This window comes from Triturus cristatus, chromosome 3_1 (assembly GCF_964204655.1).
Source record: "Triturus cristatus chromosome 3_1, aTriCri1.1, whole genome shotgun sequence".
Taxonomy (NCBI): Eukaryota; Metazoa; Chordata; class Amphibia; order Caudata; family Salamandridae; genus Triturus; species Triturus cristatus.
In genome coordinates this window covers 867,147,935-867,168,243 of record NC_140583.1, presented here as the reverse complement: position 1 = coordinate 867,168,243, position 20,309 = coordinate 867,147,935, and the positions used below count along the sequence as shown (strand labels likewise).

At 47.8% G+C, this 20,309-nt stretch overlaps 1 protein-coding gene across 4 annotated transcripts in view; it reads left to right on the top strand.

Moving 5' to 3' along the window:
• Positions 1-20,309, top strand: part of ERICH2 (glutamate rich 2) — a 313,376-nt gene that overhangs the window by 187,135 nt on the left and 105,932 nt on the right. For all 4 annotated transcript variants that reach the window (XM_085646409.1, XM_085646410.1, XM_085646412.1 and 1 more), the window contains one exon: positions 13,760-13,926. In XM_085646409.1, coding sequence (XP_085502535.1) covers positions 13,760-13,926 — 167 coding nt within the window. The remainder of the gene's footprint in view (positions 1-13,759; positions 13,927-20,309) is intronic.

The following is a 20,309-nucleotide window of genomic DNA, read 5'->3' as shown; positions in this document are numbered from 1 at the left end:
AACTGGGAGACTAAACGTCGGGTGCTGCGCTCTCTCCAAGGAGCCTCCCAGCTGCTCCACCTCCCGCCTACTCTGCACCAACTAGCCCTTCACGCTTGCCGCCTCTGGACCGGGAGCCCGCGAAACCACAGTGGGCCAGGGAGCTCAGACAGCGTCGACCACCTTAGCATGGAGAATGGTCCTCTTCCCAAGCCAAGCAGGACATTATCCATCATATGCGATCCATGGATGGAGAAAAGGCTCCCCCCTCTTTCCCAAGCAAAGGAAGACTGAAGGATCTTTTGTGCTAGAAGGTTTGATTGACCTTTGTCATCAGCGCGCCCCGCTTAGACAGAGATGGGTCCTCATATGCAGCAATTGTTTTCTCTTTGCCTTGACTACAGCGTGGCAGCAGAGCCGGTGTCTCCCATCTGGCAGTAGTGCTTTGTATCATCAGACTCGCCCCATTCTATATTCCTAAGAGAGTGACATCTCCGGAATGGTTTGTGCTTTTGAGCCAAGCCTGTTCTTGGACTGGAATAGGACTTGTTGGCCGTTGTTGATTCTTGAGGTTTTGCTCTATATTTCTTTTTCTTTCTTTTCCCCTTTTCTTTCTCTTGGAGGGAGGGAGGGAGGGCTATTGCATTGGGACCATGCTAATTCCTTGCTGTTGGCTATTGCTTTGTGTACTAGACCCACCCCATTCACTGCCGGATGTTGGGGTGCATTTTTGCATTGTCCGCTCTACCTGGTGGCTTGCTGAGGGAGGAATCAATCAATCAATCACTGCATTTGTAAAGCGCTCTACATACCCTAGAGGGTCTCAAGGTGCTGGGGAGGGGGTTACTACTGGTCGAAGAGCCAGGTCTTGAGGAGTCTTCTGAAGGCCAGCAGGTCCTGGGTCTGTCGTAGGATGGTGGGGAGAGTGTTCCAGGTCTTGGCGGCGAGGTAGGAGAAGGATCTGCCGGCGGCGGTGGTTTTTCGGATGCGAGGGACTGTGGCGAGGGCGAGGTTGGCTGAGCGGAGGCTTCGGGTGGGGGTGTGGAAGCTGAGTCGGTTGTTGAGGTAGGTGGGTCCGGGGTTGTTCAGTGCTTTGTGTGCGTGGATCAGGAGCTTGAAGGTGATCCTTTTGTTGACGGGCAGCCAGTGCAGGCCTCTCAGGTGGAGTGTGATGTGGCTGCGGCGGGGGACGTCGAGGATGAGTTGGGCCGAGGCGTTCTGGATGCGTTGGAGTCGTCTCAGGAGCTTGTTTGTAGTTCCTGAGTAGAGGGCGTTCCTGTAGTCGAGTCTGTTGGTGATGAGGGCCTGGGTAACGGTTTTTCTCGTGTCGAGGGGAAGCCATTTGAAGATCCTGCAGAGCATACGGAGGGTGTTGAAGCAGGACGCGGAGACGGCGTTGACTTGCCTGGTCATGGAGAGAGTGGAGTCGAGGATGACCCCCAGGTTGCGTGCGTGGTCCGTGGGTTCTGGGGCTGTGCCTAGTGACGTGGGCCACCAAGAGTCGTCCCAGGCTGATGGGGTGGGTCCGAGAATGAGGACCTCTGTCTTGTCTGAGTTCAGCTTCAGTCTGCTGTCCTTCATCTAGTCGGCTACGGCCTTCATTCCTCTGTGGAGGTTAGCTTTGGCGGTGTGGGGATCTTCGGAGAGGGATATGGTCAGCTGGGTGTCGTCGGCGTAGGAGATGATGTTGAGTTTGTGTTGTCGTGCGACGTGGGCGAGGGGGGCCATGTAGATATTGAACAGCGTCGGGCTGAGGGAGGATCCCTGTGGGACGCCGCAGATGATCTCGGTGGTTTTGGAGCGGACGGGTGGGAGGCGGAAGCTCTGGGTTCTGCCGGAGAGGAAGGATGTGGTCAAGGCTAGGGCCTTCTCTTGGATACCGGCGTCATGGAGGCATGCTGATAGGGTGCGGTGGCAGACCGTGTCAAAGGCTGCTGATAGGTCCAGGAGGATGAGGGCGGCTGTTTCTCCTTTGTCCATCAGGGTCCGGATGTCGTCAGTGGCGGCGATGAGGGTGGTCTCGGTGCTGTGGTTGCTGCGAAAACCGGATTGGGAAGGGTCCAGGATGTTGTTAACTTCGAGGTAGCGGGTCAGCTGTTTGTTGACAATCTTCTCTGTCACTTTTGCCGGGAAAGGGAGCAGGGAGATGGGCCGGAAGTTCTTGGGGTCCGCCTTGGGCTTCTTCAGAAGGGCGTTGATCTCGGCGTGCTTCCAGCTTTCTGGGAAGGTTGCTGTCTCGAAGGAACAGTTGATTGTTTTCCGGAGGTGGGGCGCGATGGTTGCGCTGGCTTTGTTGAAGACGTGGTGAGGGCAGGGGTCCGATGGGGATCCGGAGTGGATGGAGTTCATGGTTTTGATGGTGTCTTCGTCGCTGACGCTGGACCAGACGGTCAGGCGACTGGTGCGAGTGGTAGTCGCAGGGGTGGTGGACTCGGTGGTGGGTGCGGGGGGGTCGGAGTTGAAGCTGTCGTGGATGTCGGTGATCTTGCGGTGGAAGAAGGTGGCCAGGGATTCGCACAGGTCTTGAGGTGGCGGGATGTCGTTGGTGTTGGAGCTAGGGTTGGAGAGTTCTTTCACGATGCTGAAGAGCTCTTTGGTGTTGTGTGCGTTGTTGTCTAGGCAGTCCTTGAAGGCGGTCTTCTTGGCGGTCCTGATGAGTTGGTGGTGTCTGCGGGTGGCGCTCTTGAGGGCTGTGTGGTTGTCTGGTGTTCGGTCGTGGAGCCATTTCTTCTCCAGCTTCCGACAGGTGTGCTTGGAGATCCGGAGGTCCTCGGTGAACCAGGCGGCTTTCTTGTTGGTGTGGTTGGTTGTAGAGGTCTTGAGAGGGGCGAGGGTGTTGGCGCAGTCGTTGATCCACTGTGTGAGGTTGGTCGCAGCGGTGTCTGGGTCGGTGGGTGGTCTCAGGGCGAGGGCGGTAGTCAGTTGGTCCTCGGTGACCTTGCCCCAGCAGTGGCGTGGTAGCTGTTGGGTGCGATGGTGTGTGGTGGGTTTTCTGAAGGTGAAGTGGACGCATCTGTGGTCGGTCCAGTGTGGTTCGGTGGTGTGGTTGAAGGAGACGTGGGGGCTTGCGGAGACGATGGGATCGAGCGGTGCTCTGGGCTCTATATTGGTATCTCAACACTTGATGGCGGATGGGTACATTTGGTATTTATTATGACCACCGTACCCTGTTTGAAGATCCTCTCAATTAATCTGAAGGGTCTTAATGCTTCTAACAAGCGCCGTCAACTCTGGGCATTGTCTTCTTGCAGGAGACACACCTCCTGAGGAAGGATACACACCGCATGGCTCACCCTAAATACCCCCTTCAGTGTTGGGCATCTGCACCTACGAAAACAGCTGGGGTGGCTATTCTCTGCAGGGCAGGTATTCGCCAGGGAGCGGCCCGAGCGATTCGAAGCAAGGAGGGTATATTTCTTAAACTAGCGGTCCGGGTCGGGGTACAGATGCTTACTCTCTGTAACATTTATGCTCCCAATCAAACACAGGACCTTTTTGTCAGAGAAATTCTATGGGAACAGTTAACGCAAGATGACCATCAGCTTATACTTGGGGGCGATTTAAATCTGGTGTGGGAGGCAGGACTGGATTGAAGTGCTAGTATATTTCATGGGTCTGGGGCCATGTCTGCTTCTTTGAAGAAAATGTTTACTGATGTCAGATTAGTGAATATTTGGCGCTATCACTCCCCTGCTACACAAGATTATTCATACTACTCACATGTCTTTCGCTCTTATTCCCGCATTGATTACTTGTTTGTCTCCCATTCCCTGGTGCGCAATGTTTTATCTGCTTCTATGTCAGATATCTCCATTTCAGACCACGAACACTTGGAACTGCTACTACACAACCATGCACACCGCTTGCGGCACCCACCCCGCTGGCGACTTCCCCCTCACGTCCTTCGCGACCCGGTAGATGTGGCTGAGCTCCACGAAACTATCGCATCATATTTTTTGTCTAATCTTCCAGAAACAACATTCCCCATGGTCTGGGATGCCTATAAAGCCACTATTCAGGGTCTAATAACTCCCATAGTGATACCCCGGGCCTGGGAAGCCCGTTTGTTTGAGGATAACTAAGGCACATATTGCAAAACTTTAACTAGATGATGGTACGTGTGCTACCACTGAAACTACTAAGCTAAAAGCATGTCATGACTATTACAATTCTCTCTATGCACAGGAGACTCCCAACTCGACCCATATCCAAGCGGTCCTGGAGGAGTGCAGGTGGACCCCGATAGATGGGCAACTTGCACAGCTTCTTGAAGACCCACTCTCACTAGACGAGCTTACTAGTGCATTGAAAGATTTACCTCTCTGCAAATCTCCAGGCCCGGATGGTCTTCCGGTCACTTTTTATCGCACTTTTCTTCAGCAGATACAAGATCGCCTGCTACGCCTTTTTAACTCTTTTACAGATGCTAGTAGTCATTCCACTTCTATGGCACTAGCCGAAATTGCACTGCTCCCCAAGTCGGGTAAGGATCCCACATTGTGTTCCTCATTCCGCCCCATTGCACTCTTGATATCTAACAACAGTGTCTCATAATGGGATTCAATGGAAGGACAAGTTATTTGAACGCGAACCATATCAACAAATAACGGAGGAATGAATCGATACAGAGAGGACACAGGGAGACCAAGAATGCAGGAGAGAGTTGTATTTTCAACACAAGATAGACATATTAAGTCATATGTACATATCATATAAGTTTAAAAGCACTGCGTGACACTTAGTGAAAGTGTAACCTACAAAATACTGTGCACAAGTGCTCGTGGAATTTGTGACGGCGCAAGTGACACATCAAGTGGTATATACAGCAGTGAGAAGGCGCAACAAAAAGAGCAATGGTACATTGGTTATGTCAAAGTTTTAGGGCATTTACACAATTGATGAAGAAATTATAAAGGAACATTAGAGCAAATGCTGGCCGGTATGAGTCAGGCGGCGAGTGGTGTGTGACTCATACCGGCCAGCATCCTACTTTGGACCACCTCCCGACGATTTAATCGCCTCCTCAAATCTCTTCCATTGATTGCATCCTCCCCCAATAAACACTCCCTCGGACCTGCCCGTACCCCTACTTGGCCGGTGCCTGCCGTTTCCTGCCCTCCGGCTCCGTAATTCACTGCCCTAAATATGTGTAACCAGTCCTGATGATGGCCTAGAATACTACAGGCCGAAACGCCGTCGACCTCCACAGCGTTATTTCTGGCGCATTGTATCATGGGCATTTGCTCTAATGTTCCTTTATAATTTCTTCATCAATTGTGTAAATGCCCTAAAACTTTGACATAACCAATGTACCATTGCTCTTTTTGTTGCGCCTTCTCACCGCTGTATATACCACTTGATGTGTCACTTGCGCCGTCACAAATTCCACGAGCACTTGTGCACAGTATTTTGTAGGTTACACTTTCACTAAGTGTCACGCAGTGCTTTTAAACTTATATGATATGTACATATGACTTAATATGTCTATCTTGTGTTGAAAATACAACTCTCTCCTGCATTCTTGGTCTCCCTGTGTCCTCTCTGTATCGATTCATTCCTCCGTTATTTGTTGATATGGTTCACGTTCAAATAACTTGTCCTTCCATTGAATCCCATTATGAGACACTGTTGTTAGATATCATGTACTGCCCCAGTCTCACTATGGTATATGGGCTACCTCCTGTGGTCTGATACTGTCCATTGCACTCTTGAACACGGACCTAAAGCTTTACACCAAAATTCTGTCCAAACGCCTTGACTCCTATTTGCCAGGGCTCATTGAACTCGATCAGGTTGGCTTTATCCGGCACCGACAGGGTGCAGATAATGTACGGCGAATAGCACACCTGGAAGGGAAGGCCCACCACTGGGATATACCTGCTTGCTTGTTGTCACTCAATGCTGAAAAAGCATGTGATCGAGTGGGTTGGGACTTCCTACGGGCAGTCTTACAGAAGATAGGGCTGGGGCCTATGATGGTTTCTAGGATTATGGCGCAATACACCTCCCTTCAAACCCTGGTCCGGGTCAACGGTCAACTTACGGGTCCTATACATGTCCACAGGCGTATCAGATGGGGATCCCCTTTATCCCTTCTAGTCTTCGCGATTGTTTTAGACCTCTCGCCATGCTGATCCGTCAAACACCAGACATCAGTGGTATCATTCATGGAGGAGTAGATCCCAAATAGCCCTTTTCGCAGAAGATCTCCTTCTTACATTATCAAAACCGCATACTTCCCTGCCGGCACTTCATATTCTACTGCAATCTTTCAAAGTCGCCTCTGGCCTTAAAATCAATCGTGCAAAATCTTGGGCCTTAAATCTTACAATTCCTGTATCTGAGATTCCTGTGCTTCAGTCTCTTGTTCCATACCAATGGGCCCCTCATTCCATTAGCTATCTTGGACTTAATCTAACCTCCACTCTTAGCACGTGGTCGAAAGCAAACTGGCAAGAATGTAAAACAGCAGTCACTTGTAAATCCCTACCTATATCATGGCTGGGGCGTCTGAACGCGGTTAAAATGTTGGTGCTGCTGAAAATATTATACTTATTCCAAACATTGCCTACTCCTTTACCACAAAGCCAAATCCAGCACCTCCAATGCAAGCTTACTACCTTTATCTGGGGAGGGAGGCGGTCGCGTTCTTCCAATAAATTACTCATGCTACCAGCGTGTCCTAACCTGATGGAATATTACTGGGACTCGCATTTACGCTACATTTCAGAGTGGGTTGTGCGGGAGAGTGAGAAGGTCTGGTTACTTATGGATATGGCTGTGGCATGCCGAGCTCTGTGGGATCTTGCTTGGCTCCCACGGGAGGCTCGACCGCGTAGTGCCTACATTGCCATACCCACAAAAACTGTGTTGGATCTATGGGAGAAGCTTGCACTGTCCAGGGGCCTCACCTCCTTTCAATCACCCAACACCCCCATTGCTCGTAACCCACATTTTCCAACCGCCCTGCAGCCCCATTCCTTTCTAGCTTGGTCGGAAGGAGAATTTCGAATACTCTGGGACCTTTTCATGGAAGACCCTTCAAATCTTTCGAACAATGCAAACGGAAATTTCACCTTTCTGAGGGCAAGAGATTACAATATCTCCAGCTCCAGCACTGGGTACAGGCATCGTCTGCTGTCCAGGGAGCCACTCGCCCTTTCACTCCCTTTGAACTGCTGGTTCATTCTGATGACGGATCCAGGGGACTGATATCCCGCACGTACCAAGTGCCCTAACATGCCCCCCAGATCACTCCACATACCTACCAGTCACAATGGCAATCCATTAGTCCTGATGAAATCACACACAAACAATGGAAACAATTATGGCGTGACATGCCAAGGGTATTCCGCAGCATGCCCCAGAGAGAAACCGCCAACAAAGTTATGATACAATGGTATTACACTCCCCACAGGGTACATACAATGTTCCCTAACTCTTCTCCTGTTTGTTGGCATTGTGCAAGCGCTATTGGGTATTTTCTTCACATTTGGTGGCACTGCCGGCTACTGGCCACTTACTGGAAGGATATTCTCAGTCACATTACACAGGTGATTGGCTACCCCATACCTGAAGCCCCGACCATACTTATCCTGGGACTCAAACCTGCAAATGACGCACGCAGATTGGCGCTTAATCTCGCACATGCTTGGTGCAGCTAAACAGACAATAGCGGTGTACAGGAAGAAGGCTGAGGCGCCCCCAGTGACTGTGTGGTTCACTCGCCTGTGTTATACCATGGCGATGGAACTCTTTACGGCGCGGCTTCAATCTTCATAAGACCAAATTTGCAAACACCTGGCAACCATTAATAGATTACTTCTGCACAATTGAACATGCCAATCTTCAGCCACCGAAGCTTCGGGCCTTACACCTCATTGAGGTTAATATACTCCCTTCCTGCACAGACGGACTTTGGGGGCTGAACAGAGATAGCACTTAATCATTTTCCCACATGGCTCTGGACATCTGCACAGACATGACTTCCCATGGGTCCTCATTCACCTTTGGCTCTTCCCTTCACAGGGGTTCTCCTCCTTACTGTGGGATATCTTCCTTCTTCTGCTTCTGTCCTGCATTGGTATTTTTCCCTCTTTCTTTGCACCATTTAGCCTCTTTTCACATGTTCACTGCTCTCGGCCTTGTACGATATCTTTCCACATGTTAAAGATTTGAGACCTGCAACTGCTCCGTATTTTTGTGTAAATGTATCAATATCCCCGGGATCCTAATGCTGTGCTCTTTGAAAATGTGGTCTTGTTTTTACCCTTGCCCTTCCAATTTCTCTCCTTTTTTCCTCTTCTTTTTTGGTAATGTTTTTCCTTCCTTTTTTCTTTTCTCTATGCTTGTTGTTGTATTGTTTCAACTTGTATTTTCAATAAAAAAAGAAGGGACACGTGTTGTTTCACCTTAGACAATGTTGAGGTTTTAGGCCAACGTAGTCATAACTTCCAGCACTATAAGTTGTTATCACCCCCGAGTGTTGTTTCTGCGCATATCGTGGGTTGGGCCTACTGATCCTAAACCCGTAGGTGTCACCCAGAAAATGAGCCTGGCATCCGTCAGTGTTTAACAGCCACATTAACCACCCCTTTTGATTGGTACCTGAAGAATTGTATGAGCCATTGTGAAGCATTGTGTCTGGTGTTTCCTCCTTGAATTTGTGAATTGATGCCAGTTCGCAAACGTGGAAATGTTTGGTGCGTTTAAATCCTTTATCTTGGCCATGCCAAGACGAGAAGTTTGCTGCACAGTTTTGTTTAGGAAAATCATTTGTTGTAGTATAAGGCATGCTCTAAATAAAGCCTCCTTCCCCTGAACCTGCCAATCCTTTGTGCCCGAATGGATTTCAAATCAACATTGTCATTCCAAAAGTCAAACCTTTGTACAGACTGCTAGGAAATAAAAGATGCAGAATAAATCCGCTTAGTGTCAGTGAGCCTAGTTTTCTGAGCCCGTAAGGGTGTGAGTTTATAGTAATAAAACTCAGGGTCAGCTGGATTGTGACAAGGAAAAATATGCAAACTTCTGTGCAAATGCTATTTAGCTACCCTGTGGTGATGTAGGGCTGTGTTCCCAATGTGTGTAATTAAATAATACACATAGAGTGCTTGCTGTATGCAGGAAATTGTGACCATAATGGTGAAAACAGAACATTTCATCATAATTAGCCTTGCCCTCATACATCGCATATCCAATACAAATAGTTGAATGCTGCAGATCATGTAGCATTTCATGCACGGTATCAATGTCCCAATCATCCAAGATAGTATAAGGAGTGATAAAGTCATGCAGAGAAATGTTAAACGCATAAGGAATTTGAATTAATTCAGTTGGTCCAAATATATAATTTAATACCTTATTCCAAACAATTCCTTGAGGAACCGGAAAAGGAGAAATGTTCACCAGGGAAATGTCTCTTTTCACTTTGTGCGATAAAGCATGGGGTGGTAAAACCAAGTTTACCAGCTCAACAGCAGAGCTTTCTCGGAGGCAGTGTCTGTTCAGGATCAAGAAAAAGACTGTCACAAAACCAATCCAAATGTAGAGAAAAAGTAAAGAAATAGTAATCCAAATGTACATCAACGGCGGGATAAAGTATGTCTTTGGCAGCCAAAAGTATAATTCACGCAGTCTATCTCTGGTGGGTCAGATGAATCCGAAGAAAAGTCATCATAGTCGATAAAGTAGCCGGAAGCTGTTCGATCTATTTGTGCCAGCTCTGTAGGCATTGTAGAGCTGGGAGTTGACTCCTGTGGTGGTATGTTTTCTGTAGCTCCCATCTTTGTCTGTTTGCTGAATTGAAATCTGAGTTTCTGTGCATGTTTGTAAGACGTTTGTTGATGTTACAGAAAGAAGTGATACTTCAGTGTTAGCTGTTCCCAGTAGAGGAGAAGAAGCTCCATCGTTGATCAAAGCTTCCATAGGGACTTCCTGTAGGGTAGTGAGAGGAGGCAGGTAACTACCTAGGAGCCCTCTTGGCCTACTGTGTATTACCGGCCACATAGTGTGGTTTGACGAGATCTATTGACACACATCTCTTGTTTTTGCAGCGAGCAAGGGGTGGGAGATGGACAGTTTTCGTACCTTTAACGGCAAGGACAGGTATAGGCACTCTGTAAGATTGTCCAAATTCCTCCTTAACCACTATCTTCTCCCAGACTAGCTCACCAATCTTGGGGATACGTGGAGGAACGTTTCCGCTGGATGTTGCTCTGAGGTTCTCGAAAGTTGTAAAACATCCAAACGCTCATTAGTGTCAAGCGGTGCTACTACCGCCACTGTACTGTGACAGTCGAGGTCGGGAACTCAAATCTTAACCCCAAACATGATCTCATAGGGAGTCTAACCACCCAGGGATTTTTATTCAGATTGTTTAGGGCTCTCTGGACCCCATAGGTGATGAACCCAACTGCGACCTGAACCTAATACACTCACTGTTAAAGACTGCTTCAAGTCCCGGTTCTTCCTTCAACTTCTGTATTTTCTTCTGGATTAAAGGGGGAGGAGTACACCACAGTCGCACCCAATTTTCCCTTGTCTCTGTAAGCCCTGGAGGCAGATGCTGGGCCGTGATCCAAATGAAATGGGACTACTGCATATGTCCCAGTAAAGACTTGCAGATCTTTTATAACAGTTTGTGCGTCAGCCGATCGCTGTGGCCCAACCCATAGGAATTGAGAGCAGGAATCCACTGCTACCAAGATGTACTTGTAAGCCCCATCAGATTGTAGAGGGCCCCAGTGGTTCAAGTAAACACAAGATAGAGGATTGTCTGAGCTCAATTGAGGTGTCTGTGGTGGAGGCGCTAAGGTTTAAACCTACATTTGCTGTCAGATGTCACATTTGAGGACTCAGTCCCTGGTCTGTTCGTATAGACCTTGCCACCAATAGCGTTGTTGCAATAATGAAATTGTAGCTGCCACCCCTGTGTGAACAGATGCTAGACCTTTATGCACTGGTAGGATTAAACCTAACCTGCAATCTAAATTAGATACCAATCGATCCTCCACTCCGGGAATCTGAGCAAATGGACTGTTTTACTCTTTTACTAGGTCTGTCTCCCATCTCGTGATCTCTACCTAGTCTTCCTCAATAACTTTTGGTAACTCGCGCTCCTGTTCCCTTGGAGTCAAGTTTGTGAGTCGTTGGTGTACAGCCAACGCTGCTGCTTCCCCTTTAATGTTAGTCAATGTTATGGCAGATACTGTTGCAAAGAGGCCCATCAGTTTCATCTCTAAATCCTGGACAGGGGCTGCCCCGCACTCACATTGGATCTGTTAAACACCTCTGGTGAAAGAGCTAATAAGGGTGTACCATGTGTTCTGGTATATACTGCACCAAGACTGTACTCCAAGTGTTGCCATCCCCATTGGCAAGCATACTGTGAGAATTCTGTGTTTTTCCTGAGGTCCTGTATGGGGAAACTGCTCTAAGCTGGTTTGTTTTTTGTGCAATCCAGACTGGAATTTCCTCCCTTCTGATAGGTATTTAGCCATGACTGTATCAGTGGTTTGTGGATTAAATCCAGGTGTAGCCAATTGTGGTTGTGCAGCTTGAGTAGCCCTTGCAGGGCTCACATGACAATTTGTGTTACATCTATGTGTTTTAACTAGATCTGTATATAGCATATGTAGCATATGTAGCACTCGAGCTGTCAGATTGTCTATATCTGGATAAGATGTGTAACTCGCTTAGACTAGCCATGTTGCTCTCTGATTTGTAAGGGGCCCTTGTCTAGCATTATTGTTTGTATGTGGTAGGGCACCTTCAAACCAATCTTGATGCTCTTGGTAAGTTAGTGATATTTCTAGTGCGTCATAAGCTGTGTAGTTGTTAGGAACTGGGTCTGCGGTATATGTGTGAAACAGTCTTGTAGTTGTACTAGCTGCTGGGAATGTAACCCATTAATAAAATATCTTAGTTTTAAATGCTTTGTGGGCCTCAACCGTGAATGTAATGTCTCCCCGTCTGTGGCAGACAACGTTGTAACGCATTTGTGTAACTGCATGTATACAGTTAGCTGGTATGTTAATTGCTGGCTTGTCCTCAGACATTTGAATATGTGGAATCAGAGAGGGTACCTTTATTGGACAATCCATTGAAAAGTTCAAGTTTCAACAATCACCAGTCAATATATAGAGTTTACTTACTTGGCTGAGGAGGATTTTTTCCCGAACACCAAGGACATCTCCTGTGGGTAGGTGAGTAGGGGTCTATGGGTATACAAAGATAACTATTCAGGCGATCCATTAAATAAGAACCCAAGCTAGGACGTTGGTGGCGCCATATCGTATGGCTCATACGTTCCCAAGTAAAACTGTGCTTTTGTTGGACAACATAACCATCAGAATTGTGCGAGATTGATTCTACGCACACCATCCTAATATGTTGACCGAAGTCCTGCTAGCTAACTGTGCACCATCTGTACCCCTAACCTTACAGGGTAACAAATGAATCTGCAACCTCAGAACATGACAACTCTGACTCCCCAAGGAAATTGTGGTAACAGATCTAGAACCCTTTCACTTAGTTACTTATGCATACCCTAAGAGATGCACAAAAAATACACAGTACAGCTGTTCAATATTTAAGCAAGAGAAGGAAGCAGAAAAATGTGATGAGCATTACAAGAATGGTGATAAAGGTGAACAGTATAACCATCTTGCTTATTAGAGAGAATATATGCTTGCATACAAGTACTGTAATATAGTGTACTCCTACCTAGCGCATCCTAACCTATCATGTCTAGGGTGAGTGAATCTGCCAAATCCCTGTAGGGTGATCTAACTCCCCATCACCTGTGGGTTAGTTTCATCAAGTTGCCCATCTTTTTGTAGAGCTGGACAGCATCCCTCACATGAGGTAAACAGGAATCAGCTGAGCTGGAATTCCGGCATGGATTGACCTCTCGGTGCCAGAGAAATGCTCCTCTGTCCAAACCAAGGCTTCATGTTGTTTATATAATAACATCATCCATATTACCATGATGAAGCTCCAGCTAGTTTGCTACTGCTTATTCTATTGTGATAGGCCTGTCACTGACTGGCCAAAACAAATCAAAACATCTTGCATAATACACTTAGCCCTTGTTCAAGGTGTTCTGGTACAGTGCCTATAAAATGGTTGCAAAACTGAGTTTGTAGAATAATATCCTGTATTTGCATGCAAATGAATGTGTGTCTAATGTGTTGTTCAGGGAGAGAAAGCAACTTAAGAACGATAGCATGTAAAACGGCGTGTCCTAACCAGACCTACTATAACCACTTGACAGTAGGCAAACTGTTAGCAAATTTCAGCCACCGAACATGGTAGACCTAAATTGCTTTTGCTTCACCAGCAGATGGCTCCAATACATCTATGATTTTCCACAGGAAGATAATTAGGCCTGGCGGTAAACTCCGCTTCGTTCGCGGAGTTTGCAGAGTTATTTGCGCTCTGCGGAGTGCAGAAAACTACGCTCTGCGTAGTGCAGTGGAGATTTATCCCCGCTCGCACTCACGAACGGTAAGTTGGCGAGCGAGAGCTGCCGCTCGGGTAGAATTTCTACTGCACTGCACACCGCCACTTGCGGAACTCCGCTGAGTTTTTTGTCACTTCGCGGAGTTCCATGTAGCAAAACTCTGAACTACACACAGGCCTGGACACGATAGCAACATTATATCAAAGTTTGCTTAAGAAATTGCTTTTCTCTCGTATAGTAAGTAGCTATGTTTTAGGTCTGCAGACTTATATATAGCTCAGCACTAGATTTTAACTGACAACTCTTATATTTTAGGTGAACAGGGTAGCAGTAGAAGAAGACTAGCAAATGCCAAGTCAACTGTGATTGTCAACCACAATACTACTGAGGAACTTTCAGAATCTACAGATGATGATGATACAGACAGCAGTAATGATGAACACGAGGAGAATAAAAAAGCACCCATTGAATTAATGGCAGAGGTATATACGTTTAACTTCATAGCCTTGCATATTATTTAACTCGATGTATGGATTCTCTGCTTAATTTTTTTACATTGGTGAAGAACTGGGTTTCTTGATGAGATTAGAGAGTAATTTACTTATCACTTGCATCCGATAACAGAAAATACTTTTATTAATTTGAAAAATTTCAAATGTTTTGCTATTGTTTAGGACTGGTTGATAATTGGCAGCGCATTTATTTTAATTGTAGTGAGCTCCTTTGTTGTTTACATATGTTGGTGTAATTACTCATGCTTACACTGTGGGACATATACACAAACCACATTTCTTTGGTATATTTGTAAATCAAATAGTACTATTAAAGTACAAAAAAATACTATTCACAAGCATAGAAGTGTAAATATCCACCAATACATCTCCTAGCTTCTCTTTTTGGGGGAAGCTTGCACATGTAAGTTTAATACTTAGTAGAAAATGTGGTAGGGATAAGGGGGAGTGGCTGGAAATAGGGGCATACATACTACTAAATGGGAGGGGTTTATATAGTGCCATGCGCACACCCACAAAAGAGTAAGCACCTGATATAGACTTTGGTGGAGGAGAATACACTGTCCACTGTATTACGATCCCATTATATCCTATGGAGATCATAATACGTTAGAAGTGATATCCATCACGTTGAGGGGCTGCCCTTGAAGCTGAGCTCCTTGCCAGGTAGATGTTCAAGGCCCTCCTCCACCCGCAGTCTCTTGCCTGCGCTTCATCCCTGGTGGTCTAGTGGAAGAGCACCCTACTTTTCTGCTATTCCACTCTACTCTGTGGCCTATGCACCCGTTTTCTCTTTTTGCTCTTTATGTTTGGCTCTTTCTCTTTTTACTCTCTCTGCCTTGCTCTTTTCCTTTCTTGCTCTCTCTTCCTGTGCTCCCGGCCGCTCCTGCCCCCGCAGCACCTCCCCCCCCAGTGTGTTGCTCCCACCTCCGAGCTGATCGCCCTCCCCTGACCCCAACTCAGTGGTGCTGCTGTGCCAAAGGCAAGCCCGTCTGCGCCCGTTCGCAACCCGACCGCGACCAGCGCCAGGACCCTGGTCCTCTGACCCCCGGCCATTCCGACCCCAGCACCCTCCATGCTCTCAACCCCATATGCAGCAACAACTGCCAGCTGTAGACGCCCAGCAACATCCAAGGCCCGATCTCCTGCGGACACTGCAGCCGCACCTTTAGCCACCTCCAGACCCCAGCAGTAGCCCCCAGCCTACCAGACGCAAGCGCGCAAACAACTGAACTGCATCCTCAACGTGCGCTCCTTGCACAGACACGCCATAGAAATCTGAGACCTCCATAACACTCCAACGCCCAACGTCGCCTTCCTCACAGAGACCTGGACCAACTCCAGGTCCGTACCAGGCATTGCAACCGCCATCCCCGACGGATACAAGATCCTGAGAAAAGACAGCCCCCACCCGCCCATGAGGAGGCCTTGCCATCATCCATAAAAGCTCCCCCCGCATGACAACCATCGATAGGACAATGCATCGCCCTCCATGGAGCACATCCACTTCCATATCCAGACCAAACCCAGAACACCGCTTTGCGGAATCCTCGTTTACAGACTGCCTGGCTCCCGAGCTCCGTTCACCAACGTCATCGCCGAACTCATCGCACCCCATGTCCTCCACAGACTACATACTACTCGAAGGCCTAAACTTCTACCTGGACAACCACGATGACACCAACACCACCGCCTTCCTAGAAAATCTCACCAACATAGGACTGAAGCAACTTGTCCCGCCCCCCCATTCACACAGCAGGACACACATTCGACCCTGTCTTTGCAGGAGGAAACAACATCTTCTCCACCCACACCACGGAACTGCTCTGAACTGACCACCACTGCATCCATTTCTCCTTTAGAAAACCCACTGCACACAAGCACGCGCGCCGGCTCCCACGCAGAATCTGGAACAAAGTCTCTAAAGAACAACTCACCTCCGCCCTCACCTGCTCTCCACCCCCAACTACGACAGACGCCAACACCACAGCAAGCAACCTCCACCAATGGAGCGCCAACTGCACCAACAAACTCGCCCTCCTCCAAAAGACTACAAGACGACACAACAAGAAAGCAAACTGGTTCACCACGGCACCCCAAGAATCCAAGCGCTCCTGCTAACGACTGGAAAAGACCTGGAGAAACAGCAAAACTCCAGAAACATGCACCGCCTACAAAACAGCCACCACAGCACACCACAATCTCATCAAATTCACAAAGAAAAACTTCCTCCAAGACAGAATCTCCTCCAACGCCCACAACTCCAAGGAACTCTTCTCCATCATACATAAATTTGACAAACCCAACAGTGAAACAACAGACATCCCCCCATCCATCCCGAGATCTCTGCGACAGACTCAGCTCCTTCTTTCCCCTCAAGAACAAGACGCTGTACGACAACTTCAACGACCAAGACCTCTGCACCGCCTCAACCCCCATCCCCAGTGACGCTACCGAACAGACCCTACTTACTTGGACCCCACCCACGACAGAAGACACCCTAAAGACCATGAAGAAAATCCACTTCAGATCCCTGCCCGCCACACATCTTCTACAGGGCCGCCACAGCCATTGCACAGGAGCTATGCCGAATCATCAACTGCTCCCTCGAGACCGACACATTCCCTGACACCTGGAAGCGCGCCAAAGTCAACCTCCCTCCTAAAGAAACTCTCCTCAAACCTGACAGACCTCTTGAACTTCAGGTCCATCTCGCTGCTTCCTTTCCCAGCCAAGGTCATCGACAAAGCTAGCATACTTCATCAAAGCCAACAACATCCTAGACAACTCCCAATCCAGATTCCGCAGCAACCACATTACTGAGACCGCCCTCCTCGCCGCCACGGGCGACATGCGCGCCCTCCTCGACCAAGGCCAAACCGCAGCCCTCATCCTCCTGGAACAATCAGCAGCCTTCGACACTGTCTCCCACCGCACACTAGCCACCAGATTCCACGACGTCAGGATCCAAGTAAAGGCCCTAGACTGTATACGCTCATTCTCACAGGCAGAACACAGAGAATAAGACTCCCGCCCTTCCACTCAGAACCGACAGAGGCCAGATACGGAGTACCCCAAGGATCCTCATCCAGCCCCACCCTCTTCCAACGTCTACATGGCCCTCCAAGCAACCATCGTAACAAACCGTGGGCTCAACATCGTCTCCTACTCCGATGACACCCAGCTCATCCTCTCCCTCACCAAGGAACCCGACATCACCAGGCACAACTTACAAAAATACATGAAAGTCGTCACAACCTGGATGAAGAACAGCTGCCTGAAACTCAACTCAGAGAAAACAGAAGTCCTCATTCTTGGCTCCACCTCCTCCGTATGGGACGATACTTGGTGGCCCCCTGCCCTCGGAAACCCACACACCCCGATAGACCGTACATGTAACCTCGGCATCATACTGGACACATCGCTCTCTGTTAATCGCTAGATCAAAGCCATCTCCTCCGCATGCTTCAAACTCTCTGCATACTACGCAAAATATTCCATTGGATACCCTCCGACTCCAGGAAAACGGTCACTCACGCCCTCATCACCAGCAGACTGGACTATGGCAAGGCCGTCTATGCCAGAATCAACAAAAAACTCCTCTGCAAACTCCAGACCGCCACAGCCAGACTAATCCTCGATATCCCACGGCACCACCACATCACTCAACACCTCCGTTACCTCCACTGGATCCCCGTCGAAAAAAGACGCCTATAAGGTCCTCCACAACATCGGACCACAACAGCTCAACAACCGCCTCTCCTTCCATGACCCCAAGAGAACACTTTGGTCAGCCGACTTCTCTCTGGCCATCGTCCCATGCTTCTACAGGAACAGAGCGGGTGGAAGGTCCTTCTAACTCGCAGCCAAGACCTGGAACAATCTACCCCCCTTCACCTTCAGCGTAGCCTGACACTGCACCAATTCAGAAAAGACCTCAAGATCTGGCTCTTCGAATAACCCCAATGGAGCTGCGCACACCCCCCCTCAAATCCCTCCAGCTCCTTGAGACCATAACGGGTGAGTAGTGCGCTTTACAAACCCCTGATTCATTGATTGATGTGTTGTTCTGGACTTACTACTTGTTTATTAATCTATAGAATTTTACATAGTGCAAACTCAACCCGAAGGTATCAGAGCGCTTTACATAGATGGCAAAATCACAGTTACAAGAGTTAAGCATATAATAAATACAAAAATGTAGTAGACACAATACATAGCCGCAATATACACAAGAGGTATAAGATAAACAGTAGCAGCTGCACCAGTTACATGTGGAATAAATGCATAGCCACATTATACACAAGAAGTATACAGTAAACAGTAGTAATCGCTTGAGTTGCATATGGAGTAAATGCAGTTATATGGGGTAAGCACAGATACATGGTACCAGAGTATATAGGAAATATATGGTGGACAGCAGGAAAAATTGTCCTTAAGGTTCTGGGGTAGTTGGGGATTGGCAGGGCAGTCGACAAGTGGAGGAGACAGGGAGCCGAAAAACCGTCCTGATGGAATACTACTAATTATTTTTCATCTGTAGTAACTTACACTTGTGAATTTGGCTCCACACCCTTTTTCAAGGTGTGGGGATGTGTAAATCTACCCTTTTGAGTAACTTTTCACTCAGATTTTGTGAATAGCTAAAAGTAGTAAAGTCATTCAAAGGTGAAAGAGTAAATTTACACATGTAAATTATTCACAAGTTTATGTTACCGCTTTGAATAGCCCATGTCTCTTACTGCAATATGTTATGCTCCTTAAGTGCTGAGTACCCACATAGTCTGTTGCTACTTAATGCCCCTTTTTTGTCACACTCTGTTCATCCATTCACTTGTGATGCCTACTTTTGTCTCAGTCTTTCCCCTCAGTCTTTCTTAGTGCTCAAATATTCGCCCCTAATGCTGTTCCAGTCCAATTAAATGGTCTCAATTAGAGGCCATGTTCCACATAGAGTGAAACATAGCCGCATTAAGCTGAACTCTTCCTAAGGAATATCCTAGTTCCATTTCTCACTTTTATCTTATTTCACTGATTCTTTTAAGCACTTATCATGTATGGGTTTTGGTACAAAATCAAAGAATGGATGTCTCTTGTAAAAGTCAGATTAAGATCTTCTGATACAGCATATTATTAGGCTCAGGCTAGCCACTTTTCTAGAACAACTGTTTTATAATTTTCAAAGTGTTCAAGTGAATGCATGTTCTGTCTGCTGACTTTGATGTACCTCAATGTGACATGCTGTCCTTCAATATCTGTTTTTGCAATATTGCTATATTTTTAATGTAATTCTTTTAGTTGTTCATTCTTTTTCTTCTCACTATGCTTATCCCCCAAGGAACCTAAAGATTGCTAATTTTAGACTTTCCAGTTTTTAGGTCTCGTCTGGCGTTGCAGCACATGCGCTGCTCGCACTGAGAGAGATATTGTGGATGAGTAGATTTCAGAAGGGGACTTGAAGCCCCGCCCATCCTTTTCATTGGGTCGCGTCAGCGTTTATGCTAAACGCTGCCTTCCCATTAAAAAGGATGCTTTTTCGTTGCAACCCTTTCCCCTTTTCGTCCGGCCCATCCGTACTGGATCGCCTGCTTCACGGCTGTCGTAAAGCAATTTCTTATCTAAAGGAGACGTGTTATCTAAACAATCCGTGAAGCAAAGGATCCAGTCCGGATGGGCCATCTCAAAAGGAGGAAGGGCTGCAGGCAGGCACAACGCGCATGGCGCGCTTTCACTTTCCGATTCCATTGCGTGGCGACAACTTATTCTTCTTAATTGCTGTCCTGTGGAATCGGGCCTAAATATTCATGTGGTCAGACGGAGGATTTAAATAGTTTCCGGAGACAGTCGGCTGCTAACACGGTGAGTTGGCGGACTGTAAATGGCTGATTTTCTCTGAATGATGTAACCTTTACAGCAAACCCGTTGAGTAGAGGCACCCGTGGAGTGTGCTGGTGGGGTTTATGCGAGGCAGCAGTGCGCCTGCCACTAGAGAGCCATAGGGCAGGGCCGCCCCCTTAGCGTCACCCTAACTGAATACAGGACCCCGCCGCCGCATCCCTCCACCCCCCTCTACTGTGCGTGACCCTCTTATGAGATAACGCGCCAGAGTGTGTCTGGGGCTATCACAAGAGACCTATATGGATCTATAGGCGGCTTCAGCCTTCCTCTGGTCTGCTGGCCACACAACCACCCTCCTGGGGTCAGGCCAGTCCAGCCGCGGTCAGCCGTGGGCCGTGAGGGTATTGTCTCGTGGAGTCACACGCGCTGTGCACATCACAAGAGTCTGGCTGGCTCTCGCACTCCCACCCACACTGGACCAAAGCCTTTGGTGTACTGACTCTACTGACCCACAC